This window comes from Mirounga angustirostris, unplaced genomic scaffold (genome assembly GCF_029215605.1).
Source record: "Mirounga angustirostris isolate CCGP_5_RB_7025 unplaced genomic scaffold, mMirAng1.0.hap1 SCAF_1, whole genome shotgun sequence".
Lineage (NCBI taxonomy): Eukaryota > Metazoa > Chordata > Mammalia > Carnivora > Phocidae > Mirounga > Mirounga angustirostris.
The window spans coordinates 112312050-112335239 of NW_026991709.1; the positions used below are offsets into that span (position 1 = coordinate 112312050).

The 23190-nt window shown below is 37.9% G+C and overlaps 2 protein-coding genes and 1 pseudogene across 8 annotated transcripts in view; 2 read left to right on the forward strand and 1 right to left on the reverse strand.

Moving 5' to 3' along the window:
* The window catches only part of HLTF (helicase like transcription factor), a 51105-nt gene extending 42870 nt beyond the window's left edge, over window positions 1-8235 (forward strand). For 3 of the 7 annotated variants that reach the window (XM_045903602.3, XM_045903605.3, XM_045903610.3), the window contains exons 24-25: window positions 3299-3379; window positions 6009-8235. In XM_045903602.3, the coding sequence (XP_045759558.1) occupies window positions 3299-3379; window positions 6009-6161 (234 nt within the window). In that variant the 3' untranslated portion in view covers window positions 6162-8235. The remainder of the gene's footprint in view (window positions 1-3298; window positions 3380-6008) is intronic. The other 4 variants (XM_045903603.3, XM_045903608.3, XM_045903604.3 and 1 more) reach the window with 2 other exon arrangements.
* LOC123835104 (U2 spliceosomal RNA) lies at window positions 446-604 on the forward strand (annotated as a pseudogene).
* Window positions 8236-14507: 6272 nt separating the features above from the next.
* GYG1 (glycogenin 1) overlaps window positions 14508-23190 on the reverse strand; it is a 33996-nt gene continuing 25313 nt past the window's right edge. The window contains exons 6-7 of the mRNA XM_045903611.1: window positions 17629-17848; window positions 14508-15381 (exon numbers count right to left, since the gene is read on the reverse strand). Coding sequence (XP_045759567.1) covers window positions 15208-15381; window positions 17629-17848 — 394 coding nt within the window. The 3' untranslated portion in view covers window positions 14508-15207. The remainder of the gene's footprint in view (window positions 15382-17628; window positions 17849-23190) is intronic.

Here is a 23190-nt window from a genome sequence, read left to right on the forward strand (position 1 = left end):
TTTATTACTGTCCTTATTTTACAGGTGAGGAAACTGAAGCACAGACAAGTAAAATAACTTGCCCAACATCATGCAATAATACGCAGACCAGGATTCCATGTTCTTAATTTCTGTGCTGTGGTTTTCTACTTCTATATATAGAATTAGTTTCTGTTAACTGTAATGCTTTAGTGTAGTGGTTTGGCCAACAAATGATCCTACATTGTGTCAGGGAGTCTTACATGCACCCGGGATCTGGCTATAAACATAGGTAGACAAAGTAGCTACCATCGTGATGTTAATGGTCTCAAGTTTTAATGTGCAAAGAATTAGGTAAAATGTAATTTCTCACCTCTCCTCAGAGATTAAGGAGTTCTTGGAGACCCAGGAGGCTGCATTTTTATATAGATCATAGGTGACTCAGGTGCAGGTGGTCCATCATCACAGTTTTAGAAATTAATACCGTATCGCTTCTCGGCCTTTTGGCTAAGATCAAGTGTAGAAACTAATACCGTTAATGGAATATTTTGGATAAATTTTAGCATCTAATACAGTACAGTCACTTGTAGTTGTACAGTATAGACCTAGCTGTAGAGTTGGAGCTAAAATTCACTCTGAACTTTACTCACCAAACTGTGACCTAAGAGAAGCATGCATAGAGGAGTGGCACCTTTTTCTAATTGCACAAAGAGCTGTAGGCACTCTGGACTAATTCAGTTTCTAATTTGCACTGGGTTACCGTCAGGGCTAGAGGCAACCCTATTTGCTATTTCTGTGATTCATAGATTGAAGATTTGTAGTTTTAGCTTGTTACCTGAAATTCAGAAAATTTCATAACAAAAGTTCACTGAGATACAAATTTGAGTTATTCTGGTTAGGCTATCTAGTTTATAGATATATCTGTTACCAAGGCTTTTTCGTCACCTGAGGGTAACCTCCACAGTAAAATACCAACCAGAACCATATTTTGACATTCACAGATTTCACATTAATGTTATGGATGGCAGTGGTCTGTTGTATTTTCTTGCCTTAGTTCTGTGGATGAAGTTTGAAATCTTTGCTAGAGTTTTAATATTTTATGGTTATTATAAAAAACAGTCATTGTAACCGCATATTGTTATATTAACTAACATGATAATCTTAGATGATGATTTTTTGACAAATTCCCAAATTATTTGCTGCTTTTGTTGTAATCTTAGTATCTGATAAAGAGAAGGTTGTTGATACAAAATATAGTATTATAAAGCTGATCACAGACTATACTCTTTAGTAATAAAAAAAAACTTTAGTAATTTAAAAAAACTTCTAGAATGTTTTAGCAGTTCATAGTAAATTGTTTTTCATTGAACATTTCAAATATTTCTAACTTTAAAATGAAAGCCAGGTCCCAGGAAAATAAGATTGAATCAAAAAATGTTTACTCATGAAAATATTTTACGTTTTCATGGAATGCTGCATTAGAGTTAAGATGTATTTTAAATGTTCGATTTTGGGCTTTTGATAAAGCTAATTACCTTCCTTCATCAGTACTGGTGAAATGGAAGCTATCAGTTTTATATTATCATGAGATAAATTTGATCCCAGGTAGGGGTGCCTAGGTAGCTCAGTTGGTTAAGCATCCTACTCGATCTCAGCTCAGGTCTTGATCTCGGGGTTGTGAGTTCAATCAAGCCCTGTGTTGGATTCCACGCTGGCCATGGAGCCTACTTTAAAAAAAAAAAAAAAAATGACTCTTGGTAGTCATACTAGATGTATACTGTCAGCTCACTAGAAGGTTCCTAGATAAAACAGAGACAACAGAAAGGAACATTTATTTACGTGGGCTCTTGGTATAATGGTTTCAAAATGTATCCAATTGTGAAATTCAGAATATGCATAAAATGTGATTATCAGTTTTAGAAAATCATAAGCTAAGTATATTCTTAAAATCTGACTTCTATATGAAATATCACCCAATACTCAAATTACAACAATAGTAAAATCTCCTTTTCCCTAGAGCTCATGGGAACTTTATTTTTTAATTTATTTTTAATTATTATTTTTTTTTTGAAAGAGAGTATAAGCCAGGGGTTGGGGGAGGCTCTATGCCCAACACAGAGCCGGATGTGGGGCCCAATTTCACGACCCTGAGATCATGACCCAAGTCAAAATCAAGAGTCAGACGCCTAACCAACTGAGCCACCCAGGTGCCCCATCAAAGGAACTTTAAATAGAAAATAACAGCCTGAGGATGAGTCATACTATAAACTTGTCATTTACATATGCATTTGCTATTTTGTTTCACTTTCAGGTAGTTGTGCTGTATAGTTTCTTTTGCCCTAAACACCCTTTAAGAATCATCCCATAGTTTAAAATTTAATGTTCCCTACTCTGATAGTTCATGATAGTATTTCCCAACCACTTGACTCCTATCTTTCTTTCTTTCTTTTTTTTTAAAGATTTTATTTATTTATTTGAGACAGAGAGAATGAGAGAGAGAGAGAGCACATGAGAGGGGGGAGGGTGAGAGGGTCAGAGGGAGAAGCAGACTCCCCGCAAAGCAGGGAGCCCGATGCGGGACTCGATCCAGGGACTCCAGGATCATGACCTGAGCTGAAGGCAGTCGCTTAACCAGCTGAGCCACCCAGGCGCCCGGCTCTTACCTTTCTAGACTAAAGAATCTGTATCATTTTGCTTTTTTTCTTTGCTTCATTGTTTTATTCTTCACTTTAAAACAGTCCCCATAATGCCTGTATTTAATGAGTTAATGTTATTTTAGTTCAGTTTTGAAGTCAAACATTCAAATACAGATAGAGAAAATTGCATCAACAAAGCCTTTAATTTTTAGGACTTTTGATTATTCCTGAAATCTTTTCTTGTGCTTTTACTTAACAAATGGAAGAAAGTGAAAGAAAAAGAATCAAAAGACCATGAAAAGGGGAGAAAACTTTCTCATAGACTCAATTACATCTTTTCTGATATAAATTGTCATTTAAGAGGATGTGTAACCTTTTTTTTTTCCTTTGTTAACAGACATAGATCAATTTTAAAATAGAAAAAGATACTATTTGATTACTTAATCGCTCATGCTGTGTGCTTTCTATGTATCAGGCACTGTATTAGATACTAGAAGCAGTGCAGTGAACTGATGGGGGAGAATACCTGCCTGTCATAGTTGAGGGTGGGGTGTATTTTTTTTCCCAGAGCATTTATGTCAGTATCTGAATTCAGTCAAAAAATTTGTGTCAGTAAAAGGTTAATGAGTAATACTGAAATGAAAGGATTTGTGCAGAACACTTACAGATCAGGGTGGTAATAAAGCAATTCATATTCTTGTTAGGCCTGGAATCCAGCTGCTGAAGATCAGTGCTTTGACAGATGCCATAGACTTGGCCAGAAGCAAGAAGTTATCATCACAAAAGTGAGTTTTTAAGCCATCTATTTTAAAATTAGGTTGACGAGATTTTTAAGATTATACAAATAATGTATGAATATATTATGAAAGATTACAGTAGAATTGGGCAGAACAAAATATGAAGGTTAGCTTTAATCTCTAGAGGAAACCACCATCAATAGTTTTACATGTTATTCAAAGTCTCTTTCTCAATGTTTATGTAGATTCACTTGTATGTATCTCTCCTTTAAAAAATTTAAGGTAAATGGGATCATACTTTATTATTCTGCAACATACTTTGTCCCCTTAACAGTATATATTGGGGACTGTCCATATAAGTATACGACCATGTAAGTACATATAAAACCTATTCTTTTTTTTTTCCATATAGTGGTAAAACACACATACACATAATAATATCATTTTATCTATTTTTAAGTGTACACTTAAGTGGCATTACATACTTTCACATTGTTGTGTAATTTTCAACATCATCCATCTCCAGAACTTTTTCATCTCAAATCGAAACTCAGCCCTCAGCAACCACCCTTCTATTTTCTGTGAGTTTGATGACTCTACAAAACCCATTCTTTTTAACATCCATATATAGATACATCATAATTTAGCCAGTCTAATATTTTGCTAATAAAAACAGTGCCGTAATGAGCATTATTGTATTATATACTTGTATTATATACAAGTACTTCTTCAGGATTGATTAAGAAAACGAGAATTCTGGGGGTGCCTGGGTAGCTCAATTAGTTAAGCGTCTGCCTTCGGCTCAGGTCATAATCTCAGGGTCCTGGGATTGAGCCCCACATTGGGCTTCCTGCTCAGTGGGTTGTCTGCTTCTCTCTTCCTCTGCCTCCCCCCCCCCCCCCATCCCACCAGGCTCTCTTTCTCGCAAAATCTTTAAAAAAAAAAAAAAAAAATAGAATTCTGGATTTAGGATTCTTTTGTTTTCAAAACAGGCTTAATGACACATGAGAATGATGTAAATTTTTGTTTATGTGATGGTCAGGAAAGTGCTCTTTTAATTTACGTATACCTAAGACCTTGAGCATATTCATTTTTCACTTATCTGTTGTCAGTTAATATTTTTTTCTGTGCATTGCTTTTTTGCCCAGTTTTCATAAAGTACAAAATATAGTTTTTTGTTTTTTTAAAGATTTTATTTATTTATTTGAGAGAGAGAGAATGAGAGAGAGCACATGAGAGGGGGGAGGGTCAGAGGGAGAAGCAGACTCCCTGCCGAGCAGGGAGCCCGATGCGGGACTGGATCCAGGGACTCCAGGATCGTCACCTGAGCCGAAGGCAGTCACTTAACCAACTGAGCCACCCAGGTGCCCCCAAAATATAGTTTTATAATATAAAGGACTCATACATTCTGATTTAAAATTTTTTGTTATGTATATTGGAAATGGTTTATTTCAAACTCTTATCTTTGAACTGGATGGGTTTTTTTTTTTTTTTTTTCATGAAAAAGCTTTAAAATTTTTAAGTATATCATTTTTTCCTACTGATTTGAAATGTCACTTTTATTATAAACTAATTCACATATATTAATGTGAGTCTCTTTCCGGACTTTGTTTCTGTGTTTCTATTTCATTGATTTCTTTTCCTATTCCCAGGACAATATTACTCTTATCTTACAATTACTATGGTTTTTTAAAGTATGCTTTGATATCTAGCAGGGCAGAGTGCTCTCATTACCCCTCTTTTTAGAAATTCGTTAATACAAGTATTTACTCTTGAATTGAACTTTGGATTTAGGTTACCAGATCCCATTTAAGAAATCTTGTTTGGGATTTATTGATGTTATGATTAATTTGAGAATGGTCTTCTTTATAAATATATAAATACTCCTTATAAATAAGGAGTGTTCCCATATAAGAATTTAGTATCTCTCTTCATTTATTTAGGTCTTTTATGTATTTCAGTAATGTTGTATAGTTATTACAGTTACTGAACCTCTACACAATGTTGACTGTCAGTAGTGATAGTAATCATTCTTGAACTGTTCTTTTATTGTTTTACATTGTGACTACATTGTTCTTGGTAAGTTTCTAGAGGATACACTTAAGACTGAGGGACATTTATTTATAGGTTAATGAAGACTTTTTTATCAAGGTTTTTATCAGAAATGCTTCTTAAGCATCTATTGATGCTTTTTTTCCTAACTTTTTTCTATTCTTAACTTTTCCACATTGTAAGTTAAACCAGATAAAGGTGTATTCTTGCATTTCTGGGAAGATCTCATTTGGCTATTTAAATATAATGCTGAATTTATTTTGCAAGTATTCCAGTTACAGAGTTGTCTGTAAAGTTTGCTGGTTTTGGTGCTATTCTCAAGATGTAACTTATGGCCTTACAACCATATTCTTTATACAAGAAAACCATATTGAGTGATGAGGGAAAGCAATGCTCAGCTCTGGTTATTCTATCATATTCTAAATATGCTCACTGCATATTGAGAAAAAAAGGAGAGCTAAACAGTTTCTAACAGATTATTGACCAATTCTGAAAGCTATATAATACTGTAAGAAAGCAAATTTCTTTATAGTGGACCAACATTTCAACATATCTTAAATTTTCATTTTTTTTAATTGAAGATTTTAAATATTGTGACAAAAAGTTTTTGTTTTTTTTTTTTAAGTTCATTGTGAAGGATTCTGTTGAAGAAAATATGCTGAAAATACAAAACACAAAGAGAGAACTTGCTGCTGGAGCCTTTGGAACTAAAAAAACAAATGCTAATGAAATGAAACAAGCTAAAATTAATGAAATCAGAACTTTAATTGATTTATAATTTGTGGGATTTGGTAAGGTCAGTTTGATTAGATATATATGGAAATTTTGGAAATCAGAAAATAGAGTTTTAGAAATGAGATCTAGAGTATGTCTTTAAAAAGAGCATATTTTATATTAGTAAAGTATTACTGATATATAGTCTCTTCTATATATGAACCTATTTTTAATGATATTTCAAATAGCAATAAGTTCTGTTATATACTGTGGCCTAAAATAATTTTTTGAGAAAGTTACTTTGTTATTCAGCTTTTCATATTGTCTTTGCTGAGTATTTTCATATATCTTTCAAGTACTCAGCTTTTTCATATTTCAAATAAGGTCAAACCTTTTATACTTTTGACCAAATAAAAGAGTTATTTTCTGTGTTGGACACATTTGGTTAATCACTAGAGCCTTCCATTTGTGATGTGATGGATTCACAGTCCTTGTAAGCGATTAATACATAGATTATATACAAGAGATTTTATTACTTTGAAAAACCATATTTGCATTCCAGAATCAAACCTTAAATGAGAGACTGAAGTCCAGGTTAGCAGGTTAACTTACAATTTTTTTTTTTTTTTTTAACAGTTTGAGATCTAATTCACATATGTGATTTGCAGTTTTATGTTTATGAAAAGATAGGGACTGTGTTAGAATACTATTTTTCTCCATTTTAGCCAAGTAGTACTATTGTTTAAATGTCATTCAATGTGTTAGTGTGTAAATACAGTCTGGGGGTGAGAAGGAACCAGTTCTACCCAGTTTAATTTGAATATTTAAATTATGGAATTGCTGAATAGATATTTCTATATAGAGAGATAATTTTTATTTATGTAGCTTTTTTTTTTTAAAAAAATAACTTTATAAATTTTTATAATTCAGAAGACTACTATATGTGAGAGGCGTGATATCTGGATGGAAGTTGGGCTGGATGACCTCCAAAATCGTTCAACTCTTAAAGACATCTTAATCCTGAATGGAAAAATTTCTTTGTTATTGTGTTTAGAATCAGACATTGATTTTGGAACTTCAGTAATTCACCCTACATTTATCTATAAAATTAGTCCTCTTTTTTTTACTTTTTGGTTAATCAGACTCACGGTAGTTGTCATGGCATTCCAGATGACTCTTTGAGTCACATTTAAATAAGCTCTGCATTTGCCAATCACGTTAGTTAGTGGTGTCCTTCCTTAAGGGGAACTTTTTAATCCAAAGAAAGATTACTGTACAGGAGAAGCTTCCTGTTTGACCATGCAGACTTGAGAACACCTTTCATTTTACTTACAGTGTTAAGAAATGACTTAAAGATAAGCTTGGAGGCAGTGTTGTGTTCTAGGGCATACATCGAGTTATGTGCTGAATCTATCAACAGCTAAATTCTCCCCTCCCTGTGCCCGGTCTCCTGCTCCAAGGGAACAGTGTATTAGGCAGCAAGAATCTTCCCAGCCCCTCTTCTCTTTGGCTGCAGGTAAGGCAGAGGGCTGGGTAAAAGGATCAACAGACCTTTCTGTACAGATAAGAGTGGAATAATAACCTGGGGTTGGTCCACTAGCATTAGGAGCAATTGGGAATTTCTTTACCTTGTAGAACTAGCATTACACAAAAAAAATCAGGTTGATGAAAATCTCATGAAATATACTATGTGGATTTCTATATACCAGTACTCCCGTGAGATTAAGTACAAAAAGAATGTTCAGCAAAAAAAGATGAGATATATACTCTTCTTGCTTACAAAGGCAAAGCCTTGCAAACTCACTGTAAAAGACTTTGCTTGCCTCTTTACCTAACATTTATAGACTTGTGTTTTTAAACATAATGATAAATTTGGCAAGTCATTTAAAAAATACCTGTTTTTGTATAGTCCTATTAAATGGTGTTAAACAAATTTAATTCATCCTAAGGAAATACATATATAAACCACCAGAATGAAAAGTTCGTATTATGCTCTGCTGTTAATTCTGTTTCATCATTATGTAGAAAAATAGCTTTAGAAGTATCTTGAAGACACTGTATCCCACTTGTGGTTCAAACTGAATTTTGTGGTTCAAACTGGATTTTGTTTTAAAATAAATAAAAGTTTTAAAAATCCACTTCTGTGCTATAATTTTTGTGACTTTTTCTTTGAAAGTTTTTTATAAATCTCACACTTCTGTGAAGATACCTATATTACACAATTGTTTTTCACTGACAGTACATAAAAAGTACTATGAGTAACAAGTTTATTCTTACCACCTATTTTGCTCAATTTGGCTGAATTTGTTTAGAAATCAGAGTGTATATATTTTTAAAGTTAAGTGCCTTGATCTTCTAAAACATTGGTTCCAATTATTTTCCGCATCTACCAGGAAAAAAGTTGATGCAATAATACTTACATGTAGTGATATTTATTACTAGATAGCACTCTGCATTGTAGATTTTGCCCTAAACTAGGATTAAAATAATAAATCAAGAATATATCTTGTGCTTATTACTAGTGAGTAACAATGAAATTATCATCTTCAGGCAGTGTATGTTTTCTATTGGGGGAAGTCAAAGGCATTGGTGTATTTTTTTCATTATAGTACTTGCCAAAATTCTATTCATTAGGATTTGGAAGATTCATTAAACACACGCGGACAGATATGTTTGGCTTAACAACTCAGATGTTTAACTCTAAGTTTTTAGCTATATTAACTTTAAAATACTTATAAAAGGTGTAATACTGTTTTCCCTCATTCATCAGTAAGTATGTAGTAACCAAGTTCTACATTCTGGAATTGGATACCTTATTTGTGTGGTACTTCTGAGTAAGAAGAGCCAGAAACTGGTAGCTGTGAATAATGACTGGGATGCTTCCCTGCAGTATTGCCTACTTCAAAGGGGAAACTGTTGATTAGAAACCTTATAAGCAGATGTTTTCTTTCCTGTTAATATATTCATATTTCTTGAATGTAATAAGGGAGAGTAGTCTTCTATATGAACCCATAATTACTCCATTTGAAAGAGCAAATGAGTTACCAGTTTTTGATTAAAATGTGGGATGTTTAAATCTTCCAATTCCCTATTCAACCTTCCTGATCAAGAGTTTTCTGACAAATTTAAACCCATTGCTACTTTTTATGAAAACTGATTTCTAGATGAAAGGAACACCATTTTAATAATGTTTATAATTTAGTGTGTATGGCACAGACCACCTCCATTAACCTCAGCCAGGTGTCCAAAACTTTATAATAACTAAGGCTGCGGACCTTTATTTAAAAGGCTACCAAATGTCAAAATGATTTCTTAGGTTGGTGGATAAAAGAAATTCTAGGACATGTGTTTGCATATTTGAAACAGTCTAGACTACTACAAGGGGATATTTAATGTGATCAGAAGGGATATTAAGAGTCCTCAAAGTATATATTGTTAAATATGTGCTGCACTTACTAAAGAAGAGATAGGAACACTTTCAGAAGGTTTTCAGTAAGTTTGCAGTCTTTTAGCAATCTAGTTAAGAATAAAGGCGGATAAAATTCACCAGGATACAACTTCCAGAATGCTTAATTTACCTTTTTTGTTAGGGGAGGGAAGGGCTATTCCCTAGTACACTGTAGGTTTTTAAAGAAAACTTGCCCTGGTATCAATATGTTGGTAAAGAAAAGGTAAATTAAGTATTTCATGAGAAATGTTCCAGTGAAGGAGATGTAATAGGCTTCTTGCAGGTGTGTAAGTAAGGAGATTTAAGATAAACAGTCATTTCAGGCATGAATTATAGACCTTGAGCAAACATGGAGTTAACCTCCAAAGGTGTGGATCTGACCGTTGTGTAGGCAAATTTGTCATAGAGCAAAAGGCTATTCTTATCCACCACTGTTCACAAGATTTTTTAAAAAATGGTAAGAACATTTGATCCTCTACAAATGTTCTTATAATCTGAGTTATTGCTGCCATTTTACACATCTTACTAGGTGATCCGTGGTAGTTTAGGCTCCCTGGAGAAGATTTTGAAGTGTAGTTGGAAAAGTAGTACTTCACCTTAATTAAGGCATATCCTTGAAAAGATCAAGGAAAGGGCGCCTGGGTGGCTCAGTTGGTTAAGCGACTGCCTTCGGCTCAGGTCATGATCCTGGAGTCCCGGGATCGAGTCCCGCATCGGGCTCCCTGCTTGGCGGGGAGTCTGCTTCTCCCTCTGACCCTCCCCCCTCTCATGTGCTCTCTCTCATTCTCTCTCAAATAAATAAATAAAATCTTTAAAAAAAAAAAAGAAAAGATCAAGGAAAGAAACCTGTTAGCCTAGTTCAATGATTTCTCAGCCTCTTAACTGCATAATTCTATGCACGTTACATGCTGTTTTCTATGGTATACTTGTCATTCTTTTTTATTCCAAAAGTTAATAGCCTTCAATAAATATTTACTTAAATTATGTAAGCTTTTTCACTTTAGAGCTTTATTGCTTATACAATGTTAAAAAAAAAAAAAGGGAACAAAAAGTATTAAGACAAAAAAACAAGTGATAGGTTTGCTTCCTCCATACACCAAATTTGATGCTTTGATAACCTTTTCTCAATTACAAAAAGAAAAGGCTTTGAGTCTTGTGATCTCTTTTGATACAGAAAGTTCCAAAATACACTTTCTCAGATTATATACTGCATGGCAGTATTAGTTGTCTGAAGACTGGATTTCTGTTAATCTCAACCAGGGACCCAGGAGCCAAAAAGACTTCGATCACCTAAAATAGTAGCCTTCAGTAAATCCCTATACAGTTGACCCTTGAATAACATGGCGGTTAGGGGTGCTGATCCCCCTGTGCTGTTGAAAATCCACATAGAACTTTTGACTCCCCCAAAACTTACCTACTAATTAACCAGAAGCCTTACTGATAACACTCAACACATATATGTATATATATATAATTATATACTGTATTTTTATAATGAAGCTGGAGAAAAGAATTACTAAAATCATAAGGACAAGAAAATACAGTACTGTACTATATTAAAAAATAAATCCATGTGTAAGTGTACCCTCGCAGTTCAACCTGTGTTGTTCAAGGTCAACTGTACTTGACTCAGTGGAAAAGGACTAGCATTCAAAAGCCCTTTCCTGAACATTTGACTCTCTTCCTATTTTTATTCTAGGCAAACAGTAGTGAGAAATGGTAGCTGATAGACTGGACATCAAGAAACAAGTGAATACAGAATAAGTAGATCACAAGAACTGAACTGCTTTGTGTAAGGTGTAAGGAGCCTTTGCCCATATAGGTCTGTGTTGACCCTGATTACATCACAGTATCGCAGAATAGTCTCCTATAATAGAAGTTGTGCCTCTTCTAGGCCACTAAAACCACTGAAAACAAGATAATAGAGGCTTCTTGTAAGATACGTGTGTACAGAAGTTGAATCAAGTCCCAGCCAAAACACAATAAATTCTATTCTGGGATTTTATCCATTTATTTTTATATTGTAATTTCAGGCAGCCTTTTTTTTTTTTTTTAAAGATTTTATTTATTTATTAGAGAGAGAGAGAATGAGAGACAGACAGCATGAGAGGGAAGAGGGCAGAGGGAGAAGCAGACCCCCTGCTGAGCAGGGAGCCCGATGTGGGACTCAATCGCGGGACTCCAGGATCATGACCTGAGCCGAAGGCAGTCGCTTAACCAACTGAGCCACCCAGGCGCCCTTTCAGGCAGCCTTCTTAATGAAAGCCTTTGTAAAAGGTATTTCCCAAGTCCTATTTCAAACCACAGTCCTTATCTTCATAGCAAAATGAAAGCTCTTACACTACTACACATTGTATTACTCCCCAGATTTCTGGCATTTGTATTTCTGGTTATATAGAGAGGTTTCTCTGATTTCATTGTCTGTTTTGACCATACATTTTTTTAATGCAGAGCATAGCTTTGAAGTTTGGAGTACAAAAATTTGAATCAAAATCTGCAAATTTTTAAACCTTATTCTCTGATTATCTGCAAAATGTGTATACCATATATACATCATAGGATTGATAGAACTGAGATGTAAATGTCCAGTAAACTTTCTTTCCTCTTTTTGCTTTCTTACATAGTTTTATTTAAAGGATGTCGAATTTCAGCATCTGAACCCCAGAGAAATAAGTTAATTAAGTAACTTAACCTAAGTATAAAAAGACTATAATCCATTTGTGTATTTGTAATAATAAAGAAAAAAGCAAACCACAGCAGACTATTTTAAGGACAAGTCAAATCTTACTTTAGCTTAATGCTCCAAGTCTCAGTGACATTAAAAAGGTAAACACTATACATTTATACATGTTATTTATGGTAATGTTTTCTGTATGACTCAGAGCTGAGATTGTCTTTTGGAAAGGCTTTAACTTTAATTAGAAGTTGAGCCCCCTGCTATGCAACAACCACCTTACCTCTTCATGCATCTTCGGCCAAAAATCTCATTGCCTGTTGCATTTAGTGTAAATACCTCCTTAATGTATCAAGCGGTTCTCAAATGTTATTTGGGTCAGTCTTTTGCATTGCCTGGTAGTTACTTGCAGCAGAGACACTATGGCCTCAACCAAGACCTACTGAATCAGAATTTGTAAGTGATGAGGTGTAAGAAACTACTTACAGTTAAGTCTCCAGTGTTTTAGGGAGCAGCAAGGTTGGGAGACTCAGTTGCTCAAGCCCCTCATCTTCAGTTATTCCTTTTTCCTCACTCTTCACATGCAATCCATCAGCAACTTCACTGCCTTCATCCTGGTGAAAGGTATGCTAGATTACCACGGTCTCTTCTCCAGGACCACTAGTGTAAACTAACTGTCCTTCCCATTAACTCTTTTGTCCTCAATTCAAGCTATTTTCCACCAGCTGCAAAAGCAGCGTTCTTAAAATGTAAATCATAGGGGCGCCTGGGTGGCTCAGTTGGTTGGACGACTGCCTTCGGCTCAGGTCATGATCCTGGAGTCCCGGGATCGAGTCCCGCATCGGGCTCCCTGCTTGGCAGGGAGTCTGCTTCTCCCTCTGACCCTCCCGACCCTCCCCCCTCTCATGCTCTCAAATAAATAAAATCTTTAAAAAAAAATGTAAATCATAAAGGTAAAACAATTACATCTTTTTTTTTTAAGATTTTATTTGACACAGAAAGAGTGAGCCAGAGAGACAAGTGGGGGAAACAGCAGAGGGAGAGGGAGAAGCAGACTCCCCACTGAGCAAGGAGCCTGATGCGGGGCTCGGTCCCAGGACCCTGAGATCGTGACCTGAGCTGAAGGCAGCTGCTTAACTGACTGAGCCACCCAGGTGCCCCAACAATTAGATCATCTTTAAGAGTAACTGCAATGGTTTGAAACAAACTACGTTAAAATTCACTAATTCATAATTACGGCTTAGAACACAACCCCCCCCCCCCCCACCAAATCACCTTGGTTACCTTTGGAGGATGCCAGGAAACCAGTTCCTTATTTTATATACACATCTCTCTCGACTTATAATGGGGTTGCATCCTGATAATCCCCCCAACGCGGAGATCCTTGGATTTAGGAGTATTTTGAGAAGAGGCACCACAGCACCTGACACATGGAGGCACTTAAATCTCCAGTAGTGCTTAGTGTACTTGACGATTATAGCAACTCCTCCACCAGTCCAAATAATTGTAGTTTATCTTCAGAAATCACTTACTTGATACCTCCAAGGTGGCCCTTAACCATTCTTGCCTCCAGGATTCCGTATCCCTGTGTATTCATTCACACCCATATTGAATAGGGCTGACTTGTGTAACCAGGAGGATATTGTGGAAATAAAGAAGGGTGACCTTGAAGGTTAGTTGGGTCATAAAAGCCATTGCAGCTACTGCCCAATTAAACCTCTCAAGTTTCTGGTCATGGTCTTCTCTCCTGGTTGGTTGGTTGGTTGGTTTTCTTCCCCCCAATAGAAAGATTACTCACATTGGTTTTAAAAGGTCACTCTGGATCCTGCCTTTCGCTGGCTTGCCATCCTTGCAACCTAGAATCATCTATACATTTGATAAATATCCTTTACACTTAACATCATTTTAATTCATGGATAAAAACACTAGAAGTCACTGGTTCCAGTACTGATTCTAACAGTCTTGAAAGATTATCAAGTATGACCAGAGACTAACAATGAACCTATGATGATTTTAACATTGTATTTTCTAAAGTCTGAATACTCACTTGATACGGAGATACAATGTGAGAGATTAGATAAATTGGATCTCACTTTCCTCCATCGATCACATCCAACACTGTCACTGGAGAACACTAGACTGAAATACTTCTAGATACCTAGAAACCCATTCCAAGTGTCAAGTTTTACACTGGTTGTTAAAACACTGACATATTCTACAAATTAGGAATAACTGCCTAGTACATTTTTTTCAAGGGGAGTGGGAATCCCTTAATTAGACAACCAAGATATGGCAAGAAGTCTTTATTTTCATACAAGGTGCCACCAGAGAGCACGCTGCTGTTTACAGATGCACAGAACCGAACAAAAGCATTTTAGCATGCTGCCTTACTGTACATAGAAAACGGGCGAACAATTTCAGACACTACAATCAGGAAATAAAATGGGTTAACACCGTTTGTTGATAGGTCTATGAATCACTCAGCAGGGTTACAGGCTGTCTTCACCTGAAAGCAGAATTACAATCACTCCGGCAGTCTCTGGGCAATTCTAAATAAAAGGCAGGTCTGGTGAAAGGTACAACGTGCAAGCGAGAGAGAGAGATACCTTGTCCCGTTCTGAAGGGAGACTGGTTCAGAGCCCGCACTGGCACGTGCTTACAGTCGATACGTATAGCCATCTTAATTAGCTTGAGCTTCCCTTACCACCGCATATGTTGGCCTTCAGCAAAATTAAGAACTTCCAACACATGAGCTGAATAATGAATAAGCCTGGGGTTAAAAAGCAGAATGCTGCCCACATGACAGAACGGCTACTTCACAACTTTTGCCCAGTTCTCCCCTGTTGTCCTGCAAAATCCCCTCATCTGATGAATTCTAGCAAAGCTTCTAGCAAGTGTAACAGGCCTTTCCTAACCCAGATCTAGACACTAAGTATCTGAAACAAGGGCCTGGGAAGTTGATGTGTCCGTGGGAAAATGGCAGTGTTTCTACTGGAGGTAAGTGTCAAGTTTCCTCTTGATGTTGTCAAAGGAATCTGCGCCCATGTAATCAGCCTGGCCCTGTTCCCACCGCTCCTTCCGTTCTTCTGAGGACACAAAAGGCTGTGCTGCAGCCGGGGTCTCCCCGAGGGACAGGTGTGATACGGCTCCTGAGACTCCTTCCTAAAAAGGAGAGCATAATCAGAGACTCCTTGAGAGCTGAAAATCAGACTGTTTTTAAGGAATGCAATAAGTTGAAGGTGAGAAAAGCCAGGATGAATTATCATGCAAAGTAGCAAAAACTGAAAAGTATTACATGAAACAAACAAACAAAAGACACAGAAATACAAGGGTCATATGATTTATTCCTAACGAAATGAAGACTTCTTGACTCAGTGAAAACATCGGGAGAACAAAGTAATTAGGGTTAATGTTTAAGTTCTGCATACCTTTCTACAGAAGCCACAAGAGAAAGCCAGTGTATAGACCAAGTCTGAAAGCTGCAAACAGTTCATTAGAAAGTGTAAGATGGACGGACAAGGGAACAGAGTCTCACGATCCATTCTCGATCTGTGTGGGCTCTGAAAGGTTGAGAACTTAAACAAAATGATACTTCAGAGGCTAAACTTCAGAAAGCACCTAATCAGAGAGCCACACCACATACACAAGTTGTCATGTTATAAAAGCGAGAGCTAAATGGTTTGAGACTATGCACCGAACTTATCTGCCCGTTCAAGCTTATTATCAAGTAGTATCTATTCTCGTAGCTCGTGTTAATTGGCTTAGTCTTGAACAACTGTTTAAATTCCCATCACCTTTCCTTGGTTCATAATTCTCACTCCTTGGGTTGTGGAAGGAACAAGGGAAACGTGCAGGAAATAGAGCAAACCCACTCCACATTAAATTAGAAGCTCATTACTTATAGAAAGGCCATTAACTTCAATTGTACCATAAAAGAATATCAAAGCTATTCTTCAAAAAGCTGAGGTGAGAAGGTACTGGAAATAGTAGAAAAAAAGGAAGGCTAGTGAATGCATACAGATATGCTTTTAACAGAGAAAATGGGAGAACAAAATTTTTTGATTACCAGTTTTTGTTGCTAAATGAGTATATGTGTCTATGTAGGTGTTTAAATATACTGGCACTCCAAGGTATCTGGGCAGATTCCATGGGGTGGTTTCATAGCTGAAGTCCTTACCCTGGATTAGCCCTGCCTTTGCTTCCACTTGCAACAGTAATGATATTGGGATGTTCTTCCAGAATTCTCTGTCTCATGATACTGTTCAGAAGGTAACAGTCTTGCAGACCTAGATTTGAGTCCCAGTTCTGCTTTTGATGAGTATGTTATATAACTAAGAGAAGTTATTTAACTTCTTTAAGCCTCACTTAATTTTAATATATAAAAGGGCATATTAACAATAACACTGACTTGACAAAGTAGTTGTAAGGGTTACATAATAACAAGTAGCTTTCCTTACGCACTATGTGCCAGGCAATGTTCCGAGTACTGTACAAGTATTATTTCATGGTTCATGTAAAGCAATTAAAGTGAGAATGTTAGTGTTATTTTTCCCTTTCTCCATTTTATATATTGGTACAAGTGCTACTAAGTGAAATGGCTAAAGTCTCTACCATGGCAAAGAAAAGGATAACCTTATAGCCTCTTTTAATTATAGCAAGGTAATTAACTGATCAGTTAGACTTGATTGTAATTCACCCACTCAGTTTGATTCTTTATATCTTAATATGTAGCACAGAAGTGTAACTTCTCATCCTCTTTCCAATTCTTCCAAAAGAACCAACCTCAGAGGAAGACATTTAAAGTCAGAAAAGAGGCTAAGCAAGTTGCTGTTGTAAATGTTAATGTCATCTTCCTCTTACAAGATTTCTTTTTTCAAGATTCTATGTAACCGTAAGAGCACGAGCATGGCGAACCAAAATAATCCTAGAAAAGTATCTGTTTTTACAAGTGTTTGTTTTCACATGTTATTAAAATGTTCACTGGAAATACATTCTTCTAAGCAGATGGAAAAAATAAATATGTATATTTAAATGTTTGTAGTTTCTAACACATGAAATAAGTCATTCTTTATACTTTAGGAATAATCTCAGAATCTTAGGACAATGGGCTAAGAATACTATACATACTAGATATGGACATATATGCATGTGTGTGCCCTACACACACACACACACACACACACACCTCTAAAGTCCTTTCTTATGCTCCCAGATCGAATGAAATCTGCCACAGAATCTACTGCTTTTAGCCTTTGCTGGCACTATTCCTTCCCTGTACGATGGGCATTTTTTTTTTCTACAAATCTGATTGATCTCTGTTTAAAGTACCACTAAACACTACCTCTACCAGTATACCAAGGTTTTAAAAAATACAGCATTAAATTACCTGAAAGAAAAAACAGAACCTACCACATTCAGGCATGAGTGGGTGTCTTTGACAAGGCCAAATTGTTGAAGCAGAGGTAACACGTTGGTGGTGAAGATGTCCCACCACAGGTTGAGAAACTCTGGATGAGTCATGGTGGGATCATGGGACTCACTTTTGACACTTTTTGTGTTAGGATCATAAGTATAATTCCATGGTTTGATTCGTCCCAGGAAATGCACAACTTTGGCATTTGCCCCAAATCTGCCAAGAGAACACAAAGTTGAAACCATTAGTGGACTCTGAGCACTTTGTTCGGTAGCCTTAACGATGCACCTTCCACTGGAAGTAGTGGTTGGAAAAGAACTTGAGCTCACTGAAAAAAGTTTTGCATAGATTTTTGAAATTATTCAGTTGTATGTTAAATACATACAAAAATCCAAAAGTAGCAGTGGGTTAGGGCAACAACCAAAACACCAATCCACTGTGGTTGGAAAGGTACAACCACTTGGAAAACCATTCGGTATTACCTAGTGACACTGAAAATGCTCACACCTCTGACCTGGAAGCTCAGCTCCTCGGCACAGACCCGAGAGAAGCTCTTACCTACATGCAGATGTCATCAAAATGTTCATAGCAGCGGTGCTGTTTGAAACAGTCATAACTAAAAACCATCCATATGACCATATCTTAGTAGGTTAAGCCTGTTCAGCAAGTGTTCACTCCTTTTCCCAATCTCCACAGGGGGAATACACTTTCCTACCTCACTGATAATTGGGCATGCTCACAGAACTTGCCTTTGCAAGGAAATGTGGGAGGAAGTAACAGCGTGTCAGAAAGAAAGAAGGGAAAGAAAGAAGGGAAAGGGAAGGAAGGAAGGAAGGAAAAAGAAAAGAAAGAGAAAGAAAGAAAGAAAGAAAGAAAGAAGAGAGAGAGAGAGAGAGAGAGAGAGAGAGAGAAAGAAAGAAAGAAAGAAAGAAAGAAAGAAAGAAAGAAAGAAAGAAAGAAGGAAAGAAAGAAAGAAAGAAAGAAAGAAAGAAAGAAAGGAAAAGAAAGAAAGAAAGAAAGAAGGAAAGAAAGAAAGAAAGAAGGGAAAAAAAGAAGAAAGGAAAGAAGGGAAAGAAAATGAAAGAAAAGAAAAAGAAGGAAAAATAAAGGAAAGAAAGAAGGGAAAGAAAGAAAGGGAAAGGAAAAAAGAGAAGGAAAAAAGTGAGGGAGAGAGAGAGAAAGAGAAAGAAAGAAAAGAAAAAGAAAGAAAGAAAGAAAGAAAGAAAGAAAGAAAGAAAGAAGGAAAGAAAGAAAGAAAGAAAGAAAGAAAGAAGGGAAAAAAGGAAAGAAAGGAAAGAAAATGAAAGAAAAGAAAAAGAAGGAAAAATAAAGGAAAGAAGGGAAAGAAAGAAAGGGAAAGAAGGAAAAAGAAGAGAAGGAAAAAAGTGAGGGAGAGAGAGAGAAAGAAAGAGAAAGAAAGAAAGAAAGAAAAAGCAAGCAGGCCTGCTTGTTTCTGGTCCCTCTCTCTGAGAGACCTGTCAGCAGAAGGATGGATGAGACCCACAGAGCAGATGTGGATCAAAGCTGTAGCTCCAAACCCTGCTGAGATTATCAGAGCTGCTCCAGCCTAGCCACCAACATATGAATAAGAAATATATACTTACTATTGAATGTCACTGAGATTTTATAGTTATTTGTCTATTTTATCATTTTTAAAGGACAACTTCTGGTATATTCAGATCATGGAATACAATATAGCAGTGAAAATAAAATGGTAGCTACACACACAACATGCAGCAAATGGATGACTTTTTTAAACATGCTGAAAATTTTCAAATAGAAATTCATACATAAGAATCCATTTACATGGGGCAAAACAAAAAAAAAGTACTATTTAAAGAGTAGAAAACTGGGGATGCCTGGGTGGTTCAGTGGGTTGGACCCAGGTGGTTCAGGGCCCTGGGATCAAGCCCCACATTGGGCTCCCTGCTCAGTGGGGAGTCTGCTTCTCCCTTTCTCTCCCTCTGCTTCTCCCTCTGCTCATGCTCTAATACACAAATAAAATCTTAAAAAAAATAAAGAGTAGAAAACTATAATCAATGTCAGTGTCATGATGTTGGTTATCTCTGGAGGAAAGGGGAAGCCGTGATGGGGAAGGGACAGACAGCTTGTAAGGTACTGGTTGTGTTCCATTTCTTGGATTTAAAAAAAAAAAAAAAGCACATTTTTTATATCTACCCTTTTGTATATATACTATATTTCATAATAATTTCTTAAAAAAAAAGAATTAAGAGTGGTCATTTTCTGGCTGGAAGGAAATCTATGTACATAAAACCAAAAAATAAAGGTGAATAATACAACAAGTGCCAAAAGAAATATGGGAACAGCGGGGGCTCCGGGAATGCAGAGGCAGGGTGGTCATGAAAGGTAGGTTTCGTGGAGCAGAGACTTAAAGCTTGTGCAACAGACAGGAGCTGGGAAGCTGGTGATACAGAGAATTCTAGGCAGGGGAGAGCAAGTATCAGGTGAGTGTGAGTTAGACCGAGGGTACTCCCACTGCAGCCAAAGAGGAAACTCTGATAGGGAAAGGAAAAATGGGATGGTTCCTTGGGTGTTGGGTTCAAGTGTTAGATTTTAGTGGATTTATCCTATAGGCAACCAAAGTTGCTGAGCATGATGTGCAGACTGAAATAATGCAAACTCTATTCATGTAAGCTTTCCAATCTTGTGAAGTTTTTTTTTTTTTTTTTTTTTTTTTTTAAATGCCAGAGACCTATTACATAGCTATCATTGTCTAAGGGTTTTCCATGTTTGGGGCCTAAACTTTTTTTTTTTTAAGGTTTTTTTTTTTTTTTTTTTTTTTTTTTTTTCATTTGTCAGCGAGAAAGAGCGAGTGAGAGAGCATGCACAAGCCGGGGGAGAGGGAGAGAGAAAGGGAGAAGCAGACTTCCCGCTGAGTAGGGAGCCCGATGCGGGACTTGATCATGACCTGAGAAGAAGGCAGATGCTTAACTGACTGAGCCACCCAGGCATCCTGGGCCCAAACTTTTTATTTAAAGGACATGACTGGGAATAATAACACTCTGGCAAAGGTAGATCTTACTAACATGTTAATGGAGGCTCCTAGAGGTCAGGGAGTCAGCCAGAGCCATATAGCTATTAGGTGGCAGAAAAGGGATTTGGCACAGTTCTGCCTCTCTCTTAAGCCTGCACTCTTACCAATCCTACCATGCTGCCACTCCAAAACTATGCAAGAAAAATAGAGCCTACTGTAAATGTCCTCCTAAGAGTAATGGACTATACCACAGCGCCTTTCTTCTGAAAATGAGACGGATACTGGAAATCCCCAAGCTGATTCTTCATTTCATATTTTGCACTCACGCACATGTGCGCACACACACATGCACACAAGTACTCTCAATTTTATCCTTAAAAGGATAATGCTCAAAACTTGTGCAGACATGGCTATTAATTAAATAAGCAACTGTTACATAGGGTCAGTGCAGGACCCCAAAAGGTTTTCACCCAAACAGGGAAAGGAGTCCTCTAACATAAAAATAAGGAAGAGCAGCACAAACAAGGCAACGAGTCAGGGCTACCAGGGCAATGCGGACACGAGGGGCTATGGAAACACCAAAGCGATCAATGCAGGCGCGGATTTTCAGAAGGGGCTTTGTGTGGGAAGGGGGCCCAGAGAAGACCTGGGAAAGATGGCGGGGTGAAGGTAACAGCCTTCGACAAACGTCCTCGTGGTGACGGGGGGCGGGGGGGACCTGTACCAGAGACCAGACACTTGTGTGTGTTTTGGGGGGCAGCAGGCACTACCTATAGCCTGTGATACAAACACGCCCACGACCAGAAGACAGCACTGGCTTCCCACGTTCTCAGACCTCCTCCTCCTGACTCATCTTGCCTGGAGCAAGACTCCTTGTTTGCTCCTCCTAGAATAAAACTGGCCGCTAAGTTTCCGTCTGTGATTTGGCCTAGACCTAATATGAATGTCCTACAGTCATTATAGGAGAGGTAACAGTACTAATTAAAATAAAGTAAAACGTGAATATAGCATAAACTCTATTCCTTTCGAACCTGCTTCCCGACAGTTTGCACACGATTAAACAGGAGTCGCAGGAGTAGCTACCATCTATTGAGTACTTACATGTACCAGACACTGGCTAACAATTGCATGGTTTATATACCAGTTAATCTCCAAAACAAGTACGTGAGGAAACCAAGGCATGAAGTAGTTCAGTAACTTGTCTAGGACCACGGCTGGTGAGTGACAGGGCTGGGATTCCACGGAGGCAGTCTGGTTCCAGAGCCAAGGTTCTTAACCCCAACTAGGCTGTTCCTGAAAGACACTCCCAGAATCAGAAGGACATCATCTGAGAGTGACATCTGTTACTTCAGAGATGGATGCCCTGCCTACAGAGGGTCAATCTGAAAAGTGGAAAGGATGTGTCTAAGGAGCCCTGGAAATACTCCAAATATAGTCAAGGACAGAGCAAGAAAGTAACCAATAGGAAAGAAAGCTACAAAGCAAGCAATTTAGCACTGCCTAAGAAAGACTGTTCTCAGAAGGGTTCAGTTTGCACAAAGGTAGGGGAAAGGTGGGGAGAAGAAGAAATGGATGGTGGTGCGTAGGACCGGCAGCTGACCCCTACGTGGACCGCGCTCGACCGTGTCTAAGGGCCACCCCAGCTCCTCTCCAGCACCCCACTCCGTGAATTGGGACTTTAGAGCTCGGGGAAGCAGAGGAAGGGCACGATGGTCCAGCGCACTGCAGAGCTGCTAACACGGCCCAGCGAGACAGAGCGCTCTGCCTCTGCTGGCGGCAGGAGTACACACTCCGGCCTCTGGGTCTGGCTGTGCCCCACGGCGGTCAGGGGTCTCTGCAACCTCCGGTCAGAGGCCACCCCACGTGGCTCAGTGCCTTCCCCTCGCACGTCAACAGAAACACCATCTGGGGACAGTCCACCGCCTGCACTGCACTGTGGCTCAGGCCTGGGCTGCACCTTCGGGAAGCCACGATCCCTGAGTGTCTCCGTATCTACATCACTGATGCCCTCTGTGGCTAGAGGAAGGATCCTTCCTCCTCAAGATTACCTTCTTGACCTATTCCAACGTAACACCAAGAAAAACTGTATCCACTGGATAGTCCTTTCACAGACAGGGCAGTCCTAGTTTGAAGAAAGTCCTTGATAAGCCTGTTTGAGGCAGAAATGGAGATCATAAGGGGTCCTAAATGTGGATGGAACTGCCCTTTGTGCCTGAAGTCGAGAAATTCCTTGGTGCCAGTAAGGGGCGGTGGGGGACGAGAGTGAGCGGGATTGTAGAGATGTGATGTAACCACCCAACAGCTACCCAAGTTTCAGCAAAAACAAAACAAATCAAAAACAAAAACAAATCATAAAATGCATAATGTGACTAGGTTTCTCTTGCAGCTGGGGGTACCAAGGGGCCGACTAGAAAGAGCTCATGAGGATTCAGGAGTGTGACGGCAGAGAGATGCAGGAGAGAAGTAGTAAGAAAGATGCTGGGGCATACAGCAGTCATGCGCAGGCTTCAGAGGTCATGGGTTCAAGGCCATGGTTAGCCCTACTTCTGTACAGTCAAGAACG